At 31.1% G+C, this 15,128-nt stretch overlaps 1 protein-coding gene across 9 annotated transcripts in view; it reads left to right on the top strand.

Moving 5' to 3' along the window:
- Window positions 1-11,143, top strand: part of LOC143048037 (arrestin domain-containing protein 17-like) — an 80,283-nt gene extending 69,140 nt beyond the window's left edge. For all 9 annotated transcript variants that reach the window (XM_076221468.1, XM_076221469.1, XM_076221470.1 and 6 more), the window contains 3 exons: window positions 6,058-6,240; window positions 7,177-7,439; window positions 7,602-11,143. In XM_076221468.1, coding sequence (XP_076077583.1) covers window positions 6,058-6,240; window positions 7,177-7,431 — 438 coding nt within the window. In that variant the 3' untranslated portion in view covers window positions 7,432-7,439; window positions 7,602-11,143. The remainder of the gene's footprint in view (window positions 1-6,057; window positions 6,241-7,176; window positions 7,440-7,601) is intronic.
- The last annotated feature ends 3,985 nt before the right edge of the window (window positions 11,144-15,128 follow it).

Below are 15,128 nucleotides of genomic sequence, written 5' to 3'. Positions count from 1 at the left end.
AAAAGAAAACATTTATTTTGTGTCCTGACTAAAAATCATCATTTAAAAAAACATTGCAGCTTATAATTGTGCAGTTATTGATAAATCTATAACTATATTTGACATGACGGTTTACAAAAGAGAATGTAATATGTAAATATTAACCCTGTATACAAATTACATGCTTTATTGAATGAGAAAGTTAAACAGGCTAATGACCCATGTTTTGATGTATTTAGTACTCAAATTGCATTGTATGATGCATTGTGATGGCTTATTACAACATCAATTCATCTGTTCAGCATCATCTACGTCAGAATCATGTAAGACGAGGTCTGTTGTAGCAGAATTATATTAGTTATGAAAATCTAGCGCCAGAGTCATGACAAACGAAATGTTTGTTGCCATCTATCTGTTATAATTGTATGGGATTTGACACGAAGTATAAGAAGAGTATTTGGGGCCGTGGACTTGCGTCATTATGTTATCTTGTGGTTTAAGAAATTATTGATGTTGACAAAAGTTGAACTTTTTTTAGTTTTTTGATTATGGTTTAATTATTTAGGTTCGCTGTTATTCTTGTTCCAAATTATATTTACCAAAATTTTTTGTAAATGATACTGCAGTTGAAAAAGAAGGAGATGTGCATGGTAGAATTAGATAAATAGACCTCATTTTTGTCGAGTCTGCGACTTTTGTCACACAAAGCTTGACATAGGGATAGTGATGTGGCGATGGCGGCGGCGGCGTTAGCTAACTTCTTAAAAGCTTTATATTTTAGAAGGTGGAAACCTAGATGCTTCATACTTTGTATATGGATGTCTCATGTCCAATGTCCTTGACCTCATTTTCATGGTTCAGTGACTACTTGAAAAAAAGTTCAGATTTTTTGTAATGTTAAATTCTCTTTTATTATAAGTAACTATATTTGGTATGTGTGTACCTTGCAAGGTCCTCATGCCCGTCACACACTTTTCACTTGACCTCGACCTCATTTCATGGATCAGTAAAAAAGGTTAAGTTTTGGTGGTCAAGTCCATATCTCAGATACTATAAGCAATAGGTCTAGTATATTCGGTGTATGGAAGAACTGTAAGGTGAACATGTCCAACTGGTAGGTGTCATCTGACCTTGACCTCGTTTTCATGGTTCAGTGATAATAGTTAAGTTTTTGTGTTTTGGTCTGTTTTTCTTATATTGTATGCAATAGGTCTACTCTATTTGGTGTATGGAATGATTGTAAGGTGTACATGTCTAGCTGGCAGGTGTCATCTGATCTTGACCTCATTTTCATGGTGCAGTGGTCAAAGTTAAGTTTTTGAGTTTTGGTCTTTTTTTCTAATACTATGTTCAATAGGTCAACTATATTTGGTGTATGGAAATATTATATGATCTATATGTCAGTCCCGCAGTTTTAATTTGACCTTGACCTTGACCTCATTTTCACAGTTCATTGCTCAGTGTTAAGTTTTTGTGTTTTAGTCTGTTTTTCCTAAACTATAAGTAATAGGTCAACTATCTTTGTTGTTTAGAAGAATTGTTAGCTGTTCATGGCTGCCTGGCATGGTTCATCTAACCTTGACCTCATTCTCATGGTTCATTGGTCAAAGTTTAGTTTTCTTGGTTAATGTTAAGTTTCTGTGACAGTTGTAATAAAGCTTTATATTCAGGACTATCAACACAACATCAATGATTAGTAAAGAAGGCGAGACATTTCAGCATGTGCACTCTTGTGTTATTATTTTGAAAGATTTAAGGGGATTGAGCCAATAGAAAAAAAGGACCATTTTGTATGATATATCTAGTAAACACATGCACTTGAAATACATATAAATGCAGAATTGTTCTTTTCAAACATTTGATGCCTTAGATTGAAACAGTCTAGCTTTCATCATTGTTGAAGGTCGTCTGATGACTTATAGCTGTGTCATTTGGTCTCTTGTGGAGAGTTGTCTCATTGGCAATCATACCACATCTTCTTTTTTATAAAGCATTTAATCTTTACAAACTTTATAGACGACAGTTGTCTTCTACATATTGCTGATGTTAAGGTTTCTAGAGAATAACATATTGTGCTTGGCATTCCTTTCAGTTTTTGTTTTGTATATTTCTACATGATATCCTCCTGAAATAATAAATAAACAGTAATATTGGCTGAGATAGAGCTATTTATCTGTAATCACTAATTCTCCATCTTGTTTTCTCTATGTTAATCATTTTTGTACATGAGATAGAAGGAACATCCTCATGTCAAATAGTTATTTGTAGTTCTGATAACATGTTTATTTGCATATAAAAGCTCAAAGACAGCATTTCTGTACTGTTTGCTTATTTCTGTAAATTGGGTTGATTTTATTAAATAGTTCTTTGAATTTGATTAAACCATTCTGTAAAGTAATAAAGATGTACTAGTCTTGCGTTTCATTTACAAAATAAAAATTCATATGATATTCAATGTAAGATAAAATAGTATTCAGTTATCTTCAGTTTTTGTCACCAAATGGAGAAATGGTTTATTTAATAATATAAAATTAAAAAAAAAAAACATGTATATCAAGCAGACGGCAAGTCTTTGACTACTGTAAATTCAGAAATTTAATTGCGATGTTTTATTGTTGCTAAAAATGCGACAGGGTTATAATCACAATGATTCATACTCGCATTTTGAAATTTTTGATACAATTAAAACAGGATTTTTCTCAATATCTCAAAAATTAAAATTACATTTTAGTCAAAATCACAATAATAAATGCAAGCAATAATTTCTGAATTTACAGTACTTGGAGATTGGTCTGAAGACCTGAGGGCCTCAAATTAGTCCTAAATAGGCTGTTAGCTGTTATAGACTTCAAAGTAATCTTTGACCATCAACCAAAAGACATCTGCTTTCATTTGTTAATTATCTAAAAAAAATAAAGTAATGTTCTTCAATGCACTTGTCCTTTGGTACAAGTATTTTGTCATAAACAGCAGAATTTATGAATTCAATGATTTGTTTGATGAATCAGTTTTAGTAATTAAACCTCCAGCATTTTACAAGAACAAGTTGTTAATTTTGTGTGATGGAACTTTTGGACCTACAGCTAGTCTAATAAGATATAACCTAAGCTTAATTCAAATTAGTATGTTACTATAACAGTTGGATTCTAATGTGGTTAAAATGCAGAAATTGAATTGCATGCACTATGGTATAAAGCAGAAGCACTAAGCTTTCAGTTATTAACTATACTTGACATTAAGTCATTGCGCTTCTTAAATAGAATATATAATATCCTGGGGTTTATTCATTACTTCATCCAACCAAGCAGTGAAATTGATGATATAAAAACGAAATCATGCAGCAAAATTAATTGTGTAATATTTCATACTTAACTAAATCATGAGCTTAGAAATGTCATCAGACTGACGAAAGCTTGTGTAATAGGATTTATTTTTGATCTAACCTATTTTCTCCATTATGTGATGCATATTTAGTATGAATTATAACAAATTAGGCTTGAGCAAGACGTGTTGTAAACTTTGGAAATGGCAGGATACCCTTTAGGCACAATAATCCAAAGAAAAAAAAGAATTAACAACTGATTCTTGTGGACAGTTTTATTACACTAATCAGTTGCTTAACAGAAACAAATTAAGATGGTTCAGAAAAGAAGAGATAATTTTATTTCTATCATTTGTTATTCGTTGTAGAGTTTTCCGACCAACGGTTAGTGGTTCTCTCCAGGCACTCTTGTTTCTGAGTCCACTTATAATAAAAACTGACTGCTAAGAAATAGCACAATTACAATAGTGCTCAAAGTGGATTTCAACACAAATCAATCAATTAACTCGTTGACTAATACTCCACATCACCTATTTCATCTTTGACATGTGTATACTAAAATCATATATACAAATCTTTTTCCTATACAATAGTATTTTTATCTAACTGCACTCCTTGTAAACAAGCTGAAATCACATTAAATAAGTTATTGCTTCAGCAATAAGAGGATATTACGACACTTGAGTTTAAACATCCTGTAATTATCAGGAATCGGGACACTTCTCTAAAACTGTTATAAAATATTATAATATTTGCCAAAGACTTCAATGAAAATCTCATTAAATATCAGTTTAGGGTTTTATTAGTTATTTTAAGAGAAAGAAACAATGTTTTATTTCTTCATTCTTGTTCACAATTGTTCTGATGATATGGGTAATGGATTGGACACTTAGACAATTCATTAAAAGAAAGATTGAATCTTGTAGCCTATAAAACATACAAGGAAATATAATTCCCCATAAGTGAGCCTTCATTTGCTACAGGAAAATAGACCTTGAAAATTCTTATTGCCACATCAAAATTGTCAATAACAAGAAAACCAACTGACTGAAAACTAATCTTTAAAGTTAACAACTCGGTTATTGTAGAATGTGTTGTTCAACCACTAATATTGTTTACATTTGGATGGTGATTTTCTCCATTATTGCAGATTTAGCTCACTATAGTTGTTCAGTTAAGTGCCCATTATTGTAAATATGGAAACCATATATTTCAAAATGAAGCGATTTAGAAGTGTAGTAAGCTGCTGATTTAAGGACCAAATTGTAAAAATGGAAATAGTTAAACATGCATTAAAAATGAATTGATAATATCAAACATTTTAAAACTACCAATTATATAAAAGGTGACAACAGCTTTGTATGTATAAGTCATTTCAAATGGGGAAAGAGCAGTATTGCCAACATCCAACCCAAATTTTGTTTATATCAGATTTGGAATAGAGTATATTTAGGCATTTTTATTTGATAACCATTGATAACTATTGTTATACCCCATCCGTCTCTCAGTCTGTCCATCTGTTCCATGAATATTTATGGTCCCATCTTTCTCAGGAACTACATCAAAATGATTTCTGGGTTTATATAAGTCAGCTACACTGAGCAACTTTCTGGGCAGGCAGTGGTATCATCAGTGAGTAGTAGCTCGCAGTTTCACTTAGTTTTTTATGGATCAATCAAGTGTATATGTACGGACACTTAAGGTCATCATGAATCAGTTGACTGATAGCTATTTGTAAAACATTAGTAAAATGGAGAATATATATTGGATTATAGTATTGAAGAAAAAACACATTCTTAAGGATGAGAATATTAAGGGAATTCTTGTAGACTAAAATGGATTTTTTTTTACTCAGAATGAACCTATTAGTCTATAAAGTGTCTTTAATGAGAACCTAATCACTCCATTGCATGTCTTTGTCAATAGGTTATGGTACTGGTCAATTCTTATTTGCATGAATTATATTGTGTTTAGTATTGTAAGTTACAACTGACTTGATCAATTTATCTTGCTATATAAATTTATTGTCAGTTTTGTAAATTCTTTTCTGTAGGATCAGGCACATGCATGTGTCAATATTATATCTTAAAAAAAGTAATCACAGAAAACTGTTGTTATAATGGTACTATAATCATGCTAAAAATGAGGAAAAAAAGAAGATGTGAATTGTATATTTGTTAATGTGACAGCAACCCAATACACAAATAATCATAAGACATCTAGAGGGTAACAAATTCATAAACAATAGACCAGTGTCTATACATCATGTGAAGCTGTAAGTGTTTTCTGCAGATTGAAATTTAAAAAAACAATTCAGGTACAATCATACAATAGAAAAAAGAAGATGGTATGAGTGCCAATGAGACAACTCTCCATTCAAGTTATAATTTATAAAAGTAAACCAATTTAGGTCAAAGTATGGCCTTCAACACGGAGCCTTGGCTCACACCAAACAGCAAGCTATAAAGGGCCCCTAAAATTACTAGTGTAAAACCATTCAAAATTGGGAAACCAATGGTCTAATCTATATAAAACATGAGAAACAAAACACACTTATGAACCACATCAACAAACAACAACTGCTGAACATCAGATTCCTGACTTAGGAGAGGTGCAAACATTTGCAGCCTGTTTAAACGGTTTAATGGTACCAAACCATCACCCTTATCTGAAACAATAGTGTAAAATCATAGAAGGTTATACTTCTTTTCCTATAGAGTTTTAAATCATTAAGTAATTTTAAATTTTCATTACAGAATGTGACATATTATTCCTACAGAGGAAGATTTTCTGAGTCTACGACTTTGGTAACAGTAAGGAAAGGTAGTATTGTACCACGTGGTAAACAGACATGGCAACAAGAACTAATCAGCATTCCTACAGCTCCTCCATCACATCTTAGAGGCTGTAAAATTATAGATGTCCAATATAGTATAGAGGTATAAACACTATATAAAAACAGAGATATGTTATGATTGCCAATGAGACAATTCTCCACAGAAATTAACAACTATAGGTCACTGTATGGCCTTCAACAATGAGCAAAGCCCATAACGCATATTCAGCTATATAAGGCCCTGAAATGACAAATGTAAAACAATTAAAACGCGAAAACAAATGACCTAATCTATTTATGTACGTTTACAATATCAACAAGCATTCTATGTTACAGTCAATCCAGTGCCATTTCATTTCAAGCAATAATAGCATTAATGTTGAAATTTGAAATAAAATGGTCTTGCTTTGACACACACTTCATCATCTTGTATATTATGAGAGCATAAACCTGAAGCATGTGGAGGCACTTAACTGAAATTTGTATATTTAGTCACTAAAAAATAATTTATAATTAAATCTGCAACAATTTTGTCATTTTTGTAGGTATATTATAGTTCTTTCTATAATAATGAAGAACTTGCTTTTCTATGACAAAATTAAACTACCTTGAAATTATGTGTGGAAATTCTTATGTACGTTCAGCTGTTGGTTTGTTATTGTTGACATTTATATTTTATTATCAATTTGTATTTTACATGAAAAAGGTAGAAAAAGGGTAGGTGCATATAGGTAAAACATAAAAAAAAAACACATGGAAGTAACATGGTAAATATAAAAAAAACATGGAAGACACTGTATCAAATAAATACAGCTGATGAGAGTTAGTTTTAAACAATGTGTTTCTTTTATTTGATGAAAAATAAACCCAATAATATCAGTAAAGAACAAGACAAATCAAAAGACTGCAGGAGTTATCTCCCATTGTGTGTATTCAGGCAGTTTCCTACTAACTGTTGATTATCATGACATAATTGTAAGCCATGCATGTGAATTTGTTTGTATATTTGTATTGATTGTTCTAATATATTTTATTTTAGTTGTGTATAAAGCCATCAGGATTTGCCAGGAAAGTGAAGCTCCCTGTAGACATTTTAATAGGAACTGTTCCGTTATCAGACAAGACAATTAAAAAATCGTCGTATCATCCGTTGCCATCTAATGTTGAGGAAAAGAGTATTCCTTACCCTTTCTTTGAAAATCCGTCAGATAAAGCTTACCTTACAGATATGGGATATTTACAACACATGTTACCAACAGCACCGCCATGGGAGGAAGATGCTGATATTCCCTGACCAACAAGGTAAATAATCATTGTATTTATGTCTCAACTATGAGACTCTTCTCCCGTAGCACCGCCATGGAAGGAAGATGCAAAAACAAAATTCACTGTACATCACATTTCCAGAATTAACATATAAAATTGTCACATAATTTATAATGCTATGTTTAATTTCCATTTTAGATATATAAACATTTCGACTTGACAAATGTCTCATTACTCAACAGAAGAAAACTCCATGTCATAGTGAGAAAGGATTCACACAGAACTAATGGTCCAATACTTACTCATCATAGTATTTTTGTCGTGGGATTATATACATCAGAAACTACAGAATCAACATTTGTTTTGAATACAATCTCTGTGTTTATGTATCTTGGTTCACTACATATACATTTCATATTCATATAAAGATGTTGTCATTGCAAGTTATTTTCTGCAATAAATAGCAAAATATTATTTTACAGACTGATTTTCAGAAACTGGGACTCTTAAAGTTTCCCTTCATTAAATGATGTAATGAAATGATAGATTTTACATACAATGTATATAGAACTGTGTCGGGAAATTTTTAATGTGCTATATGTATTAGTACATACAGATAGATTTACATGTATGTCTGTGTAGTTATAAGCCCAAAAATTTTCAAAGTTCTGGACAATTAGTTAAATAATGGCATCTCCTCTCAAGACTAAAATGGCATATTTTTTTACTATTGTATTAATGATCTTGTAAGCTTTAATATTTGATTTACATATGAACTCAGTTTTTTTACTTGAAATTAGAAAACATCTGTATTAGAAACATGTGGTGAATATATATGTCAATGTAGGGAAATTTACATGATTTTAAAATCAGGTTATCTTATTCCTCTGCAGAAATCACTATTTCTAAATCCAATAGATTATGGGTAATTTAATTTTTCTTACCTCAAAAGGAAAATTAATGATGCATTTGGTGAAAAGCTTTCAATTGTGACATATTAGACAATCACAAAAGTTTTGGTACAAATTTTAATTTTCACAGAATTCTGAAATGGTGAAGTGACAAAAAAGTGATAGCATCAGTCTAAAAATTAATTGTCAAATTCACTTTTTTTAAGTGGTTTTGTTTTTGTTAAAGTGATTTGTTACTTTTTACAGGAACAGGGAAACCTACAGACCTTGTTCAGAGCTATTCACATTGTTTGAAATAAACCTATTGAAGTTACAGAAAGCTCTGATGTAAAATTAAAACTGTTTGATGTAAATAGTTGTTTTTGTTATAGAGTTAATTCTTGTTAATTGCATGTTGTAAATTATCAATGAAGAATCAGCTGTGATATAACGCCAAATATAGTAACTAATATAGTTATCATGTGACCGTTGCATGAGTTATCATGTGGTCATCACATGTTCTTATTTTGAAGCATAATAATATAAGTGCTTATGTGTTCAGTCAGATTTGTTTTTTTATGTTAAGTTGAGAAATGAACATTTCTTTCTTTTTTTTTAAATATAACTTTGCTTTATAGAAGAAAGTTTAATATTTTTAAAACTTTAAGAAATTTAATTTTAATTCATGTAACTTTTATATAACACTAAATATTTTAAGTGAAATTTTATTCCATCAATCTCTTTTTTGACAATCGGTAGTCCATGCATAATTAACATTATATTTAGGTCGCTATTACGATTTAACTCTGGTTTAGATTTAGTCGGTAAATTGTTGGTACTGTGAAAAAAGAAATTCTTGCATGCATTTATTATTGCGATTTTTAAAACAGGACAAAATTTCAATATTAGTTATTGGGAGAATACTGTTATGACAAATCTTTTTACAAATATCAGATGTCAGAATGCTAGTTCATATTATTGCAATATTCACCCGGTTGCATTATTAAAAACCACTCAATTATTTCTAAATTGACAGTACCACATGTATAAGGGAAACCATATAGATGCAAGTTATATGTGGCCTATTAGATCTTGCAGCAACTTTTACCAACTTATATAAATATTTCAGATAATTATTAAGATAGAATATTGACTGATTATTATGTATATGTTATAAATCTGTAAATGTTTATTTCTGTTTACAGCAGGTTATTATGCCCCACCTACGATAGTAGGGGGGCATTATGTTTTCTGGTCTGTGCGTCCATTCGTCCGTCCGTCTGTCCCTCTTCAGGTTAAAGTTTTTGGTCAAGGTAGTTTTTGATGAAGTTGAAGTCCAATCGACTTCAAACTTGGTACACATGTTCCCTATGATATGATCTTTTTAATTTTAATGCCAAATTAGAGTTTTTACCCCAATGTCACGGTCCACTGAACATGGAAAATGATAGTGCGAGTGGGGCATTCGTGTACTGGGGACACATTCTTGTTTTTAAATGATATTTCAATTTTATTCTTTTTTTTTATTAATTTTAAATGTATTTCAAACATCTGGATTAAAGGATTTATAAATCTGAATGTCTTAATAACTTTTTATAGTTTTGAAAAGTGGTAATCTGGTTTCATTACTATTACTAAATTTTTTGCCATCATTGTTTTCATCATGTATTTAGAACAACAATCTATTTTCACTTATTAGCGAATAATTAACATAAGCAACATTATCATAATCATTGTGCTTTTAAAGAAAATGTATATGTAAACAATTCAATTATACAAGAAAGCAATTAATTTTACTTGAATAAGAATATGTATTGATGAAGGACAACTTTGCAAACTTATCAAGAATTATTTATTATAAAATAAACAATGATTTACAAATTACAACGAAATATCATAAATTTATGATCAGTAGCTTATTTAGTTGAAAATATCTTTCTTACTTTGAGTGTTTAAATCAGGGGTATGGATGTTATATTTAACCAGGATCTCTAGTACAGAATTATTATAAATATGCCCATGAGAATAGTACAATCAGGATTCTTTTAGAAAATAATAATAAATTGGGTATTCAAGAACTTGAGCCTAAAATGTAATGACTTTCACTGCTTTGAAAATAGCCTGCTGCTATTATTGTACTGCTTGTATAAAAGTACTAGCAAATGTTTTATGTCACAACTAGTCCATGTGTCTTCCATATATAGTTGACAGATCAAAATAAGTAGATGACTCAACACTAACACCAGAAAATCATAGTTTTCAATGTACTTTACAAAAGTCCAGGAGTTCTGAAACCTTTAGTTGAAATATGATAACAAACTTAAAAAATTGTATTGTTTTTGTACAAAAAAAAATTCTGTATAAACTAATACTATTGATTCATTCATTTTCGTGGATATTTAATTTCGTGGTTTTGCCAAAAGTCTGCATACAAGCCTATAGAAAATTTGCAATACCTTGAACATTAAATTTGTGGTACACACGAAATCCATGAAAATGATTATTAATAAATCCAAAGTATCAAGAATTGGTCATAAGTAATTTACATAACATAAAATGTGAAATATTCTCGTGTTCAGAATAGTGTTAGAACTGGAGTCTGTATATAGATGTTTTATGACTTTATGCCAGTTTTATTCAGTGTAAGCCTACATATCTCATCATATACATTACATGACACATAAATCTGTTAGTTTCATCCTAACAGGTTATTCATCACATTCAATTCTTGTTTTATTCAAGAACCATAACTCTTGAGTTGTTAATATTATGTCTGTTTCATTGTATGTCATTACTTGTAATGCAATATATTATGTTCAGATATGGTCAAATAAAATTATTTATATTGTATTCTGTTATTGTTTTATAAGTATTCATTCTACCTCAGGATCAAAAGAAAAAAATAAATGATAGATACCAAGGGGACATTCAAAACTCTTTAAGACAAGAATATGGCTACCGTAAATAGAGACTGAGCAACATAGATCACACCAAAAAAAGGGGTTAATCTCTGAAAAAAAGAAGCAAACACTAAGGAAGCAAAAATGAAACAATACGTAAAAGCAAGAACAATTAAATTATGACATGATGAAAACAATTAACATGTGTTATCTAAAAAAACACCACAGAATATGTAAGACTAAACAATTTAAAAACAACCAAAACTAAATGATGAAGTGCAGTGTTGTAACTTGTAGAGGGCAAGTAATTTTCTGCCTTAATGGTGGTTACTGTCATGGTTGCTCATTGCAGTTATTGAGTGGGTGTTGTTGTAAATGAGGAGCAGGCGTCAGGGTTGTCTCTAAATTAAGGTGGACATTACCTTTATCATCTGTCACATAGATATTTCATTAAAATTTAAGTAAATTATGCTGGCATCTGTATAACTTTTGAACAGATAACTTCAGCTTTGCCATTGATGGTTTTAGACCAACTTTTGGCTACCTGTAAACCCTCTTTCAGTTTTTAACCTAGATCACTAATACTTCTCAGAAAGATGTGTATATGTTTAAGGTGTGCACCTGCTAGTATGTTTTTTTTTCAAACTTTGGAACTTGATAACTTTTTTGCAAAATTAATAAAAGACTGTAACAGTTCATCTTCTTTGACAACTTTTCACAGTGACTGAAACTTCACAGAAAAAATGAACACAGGATGAAATTGCTCACCTGCTGTGCTATTACATATTTGTTTCTAGTATTATTCCTATTTTACAAAATTTACATAAGACTATACCAAGATTGATAACTCCATACTGTTTTCAATCCAGATCTTAAAGAATTGACAGAATGATTGCACATATTTTGAAGTTGTGCACCTGCTATCAAGGAATTGTTTAAAAAAATTTCCAGACATTCAACCCCACCACATTATTTATGTGCATGTCCCAAGTCAGAAGCCTGTAATTCAGCGAGTTGTTTTTTCATGTCTCATATTTGTTTATCATAAATTGTTTTGTTATAAATTTGGCCATTAGTTCTCTTAAGGGAGGTCGCTTCTCAGTTTCAAAGTAATTAACTTTTCAAAACACTAGTTTATATTGATAAGGAATTAACAAAGGAATCCAAAGAGCAAAAAAAATATATAGGTCACCGTGCTTGTTTTCGAGATATGAGCCATTGAAATTTTGGCGGGAAAATATTCTCTCTTGACTTTTCATAGCTTTATCATTGACAAATTAAAGTTCTCAAAAACTGTTAAAAAGTAATTAAAATTTTATAAGACTTTTACAGATGGCTTATCATTATACATGTTAAAGAATTTTAAAAAGAACAAGAGGCTCTCAAGAGCCTGAATCGCTCACCTTAATTCTTTTGGTTAAATCTCTCATCAATGATTATTTTGGCTTTTCAATTTATTTAAATGTTTTTTGGATCGTCCTATTTTCTTCAAAAGCCAAAAAAAATAATCATTTTCTCCTATGTTCTATTTTAGCCATAGGAGCTATGTTTCTTGACATACAAGGAAATAAAATATAAAATTTATACTAGATACTCTGAAACTCATTTAGCCTAAGTTTGGCTGAAATTGATACAGCAGTTTCAAAGGAGAAGATTTTTTAAAGTAAGTCAACATGATGAACAAATTGTGAAAAAAGTCTTTAAAGGGCAATAACTCCTTAAGTGGTCAATTGACAATTTTGGTCAATTTGACTTAATTGAAGATCTTACTTTGCTGAACATTATTGCTGTTAACAGTTTATTTCTATCTATAATTATATTCAAGATAATAAACAAAAACAGCAAAATTTCCTTAAAATTATCAATTCAGGGGCAGCAACCCAACAACAGGTTGTCTGATTCATCTGAAAATTTCAGGGCAGATAGATCTTGACCTGATAAACAATATTACCCAATGTCAGATTTGCTCTAAATGCTTTGGTTTTTGAGTTATAAGCCAAAAACTGCATTTGACCCCTATGTTCTATTTTTAGCAATGGCGACCATGTTTGTTGATAGATCATAACTTCGGATACAATTTACAAACTAGATACCCTAAGGAACATTCAGTTAAAGTTTGGAAGTATTTGGCCCAGTAGTTTCAGAGGAGAAGATTTTTGTAAAAGATTACTAAGATTTACGAAAAATGGTTAAAAATTGACTATAAAGGGCAATAACTCCTCAAGGGGTCAACTGACCATTTCCGTCATGTTGACTTATTTGTAAATCTTACTTTGCTGAACATTATTGCTGTTAACAGTTTATCTCTATCTATAATAATATTCAAGATAATAACCAAAAACAGCAAAATTTCTTTAAAATTACCAATTCAGGGGCAGTAACCCAACAACAGGTTGTCTGATTCATCTGAAAATTTCAGGGCAGATAGATCTTGACCTGATAAACAATATTACCCCCATGTCAGATTAGCTCTAAATGCTTTGGTTTTTGAGTTATAAGCCAAAAACTGCATTTGACCCCTATGTTCTATTTTTAGCAATGGCGACCATGTTTGTTGATAGATCACAACTTCGGATACAATTTACAAACTAGATACCCTAAGGAACATTCAGTTAAAGTTTGGAAGTATTTGGCCCAGTAGTTTCAGAGGAGAAGATTTTTGTAAAAGATTACTAAGATTTACGAAAAATGGTTAAAAATTGACTATAAAGGGCAATAACTCCTAAAGGGGTCAACTGACCATTTCCGTCATGTTGACTTATTTGTAAATCTTACTTTGCTGAACATTATTCCTGTTTACAGTTTATCTCTATCTATAATAATATTCAAGATAATAACCAAAAACAGCAAAATTTCCTTAAAATTACCAATTCAGGGGCAGCAACCCAACAACAGGTTGTCTGATTCATCTGAAAATTTCAGGGCAGATAGATCTTGACCTGATAAACAATATTACCCCCATGTCAGATTTGCTCTAAATGCTTTGGTTTTTGAGTTATAAGCCAAAAACTGCATTTGACCCCTATGTTCTATTTTTAGCAATGGCGACCATGTTTGTTGATAGATCATAACTTCGGATACAATTTACAAACTAGATACCCTAAGGAACATTCAATTAAAGTTTGGAAGTATTTGGCCCAGTAGTTTCAGAGGAGAAGATTTTTGTAAAAGATTACTAAGATTTACGAAAAATGGTTAAAAATTGACTATAAAGGGCAATAACTCCTAAAGGGGTCAACTGACCATTTCCGTCATGTTGACTTATTTGTAAATCTTACTTTGCTGAACATTATTCCTGTTTACAGTTTATCTCTATCTATAATAATATTCAAGATAATAACCAAAAACAGCAAAATTTCCTTAAAATTACCAATTCAGGGGCAGCAACCCAACAACGGGTTGTCTGATTCATCTGAAAATTTCAGGGCAGATAGATCTTGACCTGATAAACAATATTACCCCATGTCAGATTTGCTCTAAATGCTTTGGTTTTTGAGTTATAAGCCAAAAACTGCATTTGACCCCTATGTTCTATTTTTAGCAATGGCGACCATGTTTGTTGATAGATCAAAACTTCGGATACAATTTATAAATTAGATACCCTAAGGAACATTCAGTTAAAGTTTGAAAGTATTTGGCCCAGTAGTTTCAGAGGAGAAGATTCTTGAAATAGTTTACGACGACAGACGACGACAGACGACGGACGACGACGGAAGACGACGGACGCCAAGTGATGGCATAAGCTCACTTGTCCCTTCGGGACAGGTGAGCTAAAAATGGGGGTCACCGGGCAAATTTTTTCAAGGCATTCAAATGGATAAAACCAGAGGATTCCGAAAATCTGACAAAAAATCCTAAACATGACAAGCCAGCTTCCTTAATTGAACTGTTTCATATTTATTATGTCAGGGCCTTTTATAGACCGTTATACTGTA

The sequence above is a fragment of the Mytilus galloprovincialis genome, chromosome 10 (assembly GCF_965363235.1).
Source record: "Mytilus galloprovincialis chromosome 10, xbMytGall1.hap1.1, whole genome shotgun sequence".
Classification (NCBI taxonomy): Eukaryota; Metazoa; Mollusca; class Bivalvia; order Mytilida; family Mytilidae; genus Mytilus; species Mytilus galloprovincialis.
This window is presented reverse-complemented; position numbering and strand designations above follow the sequence as displayed.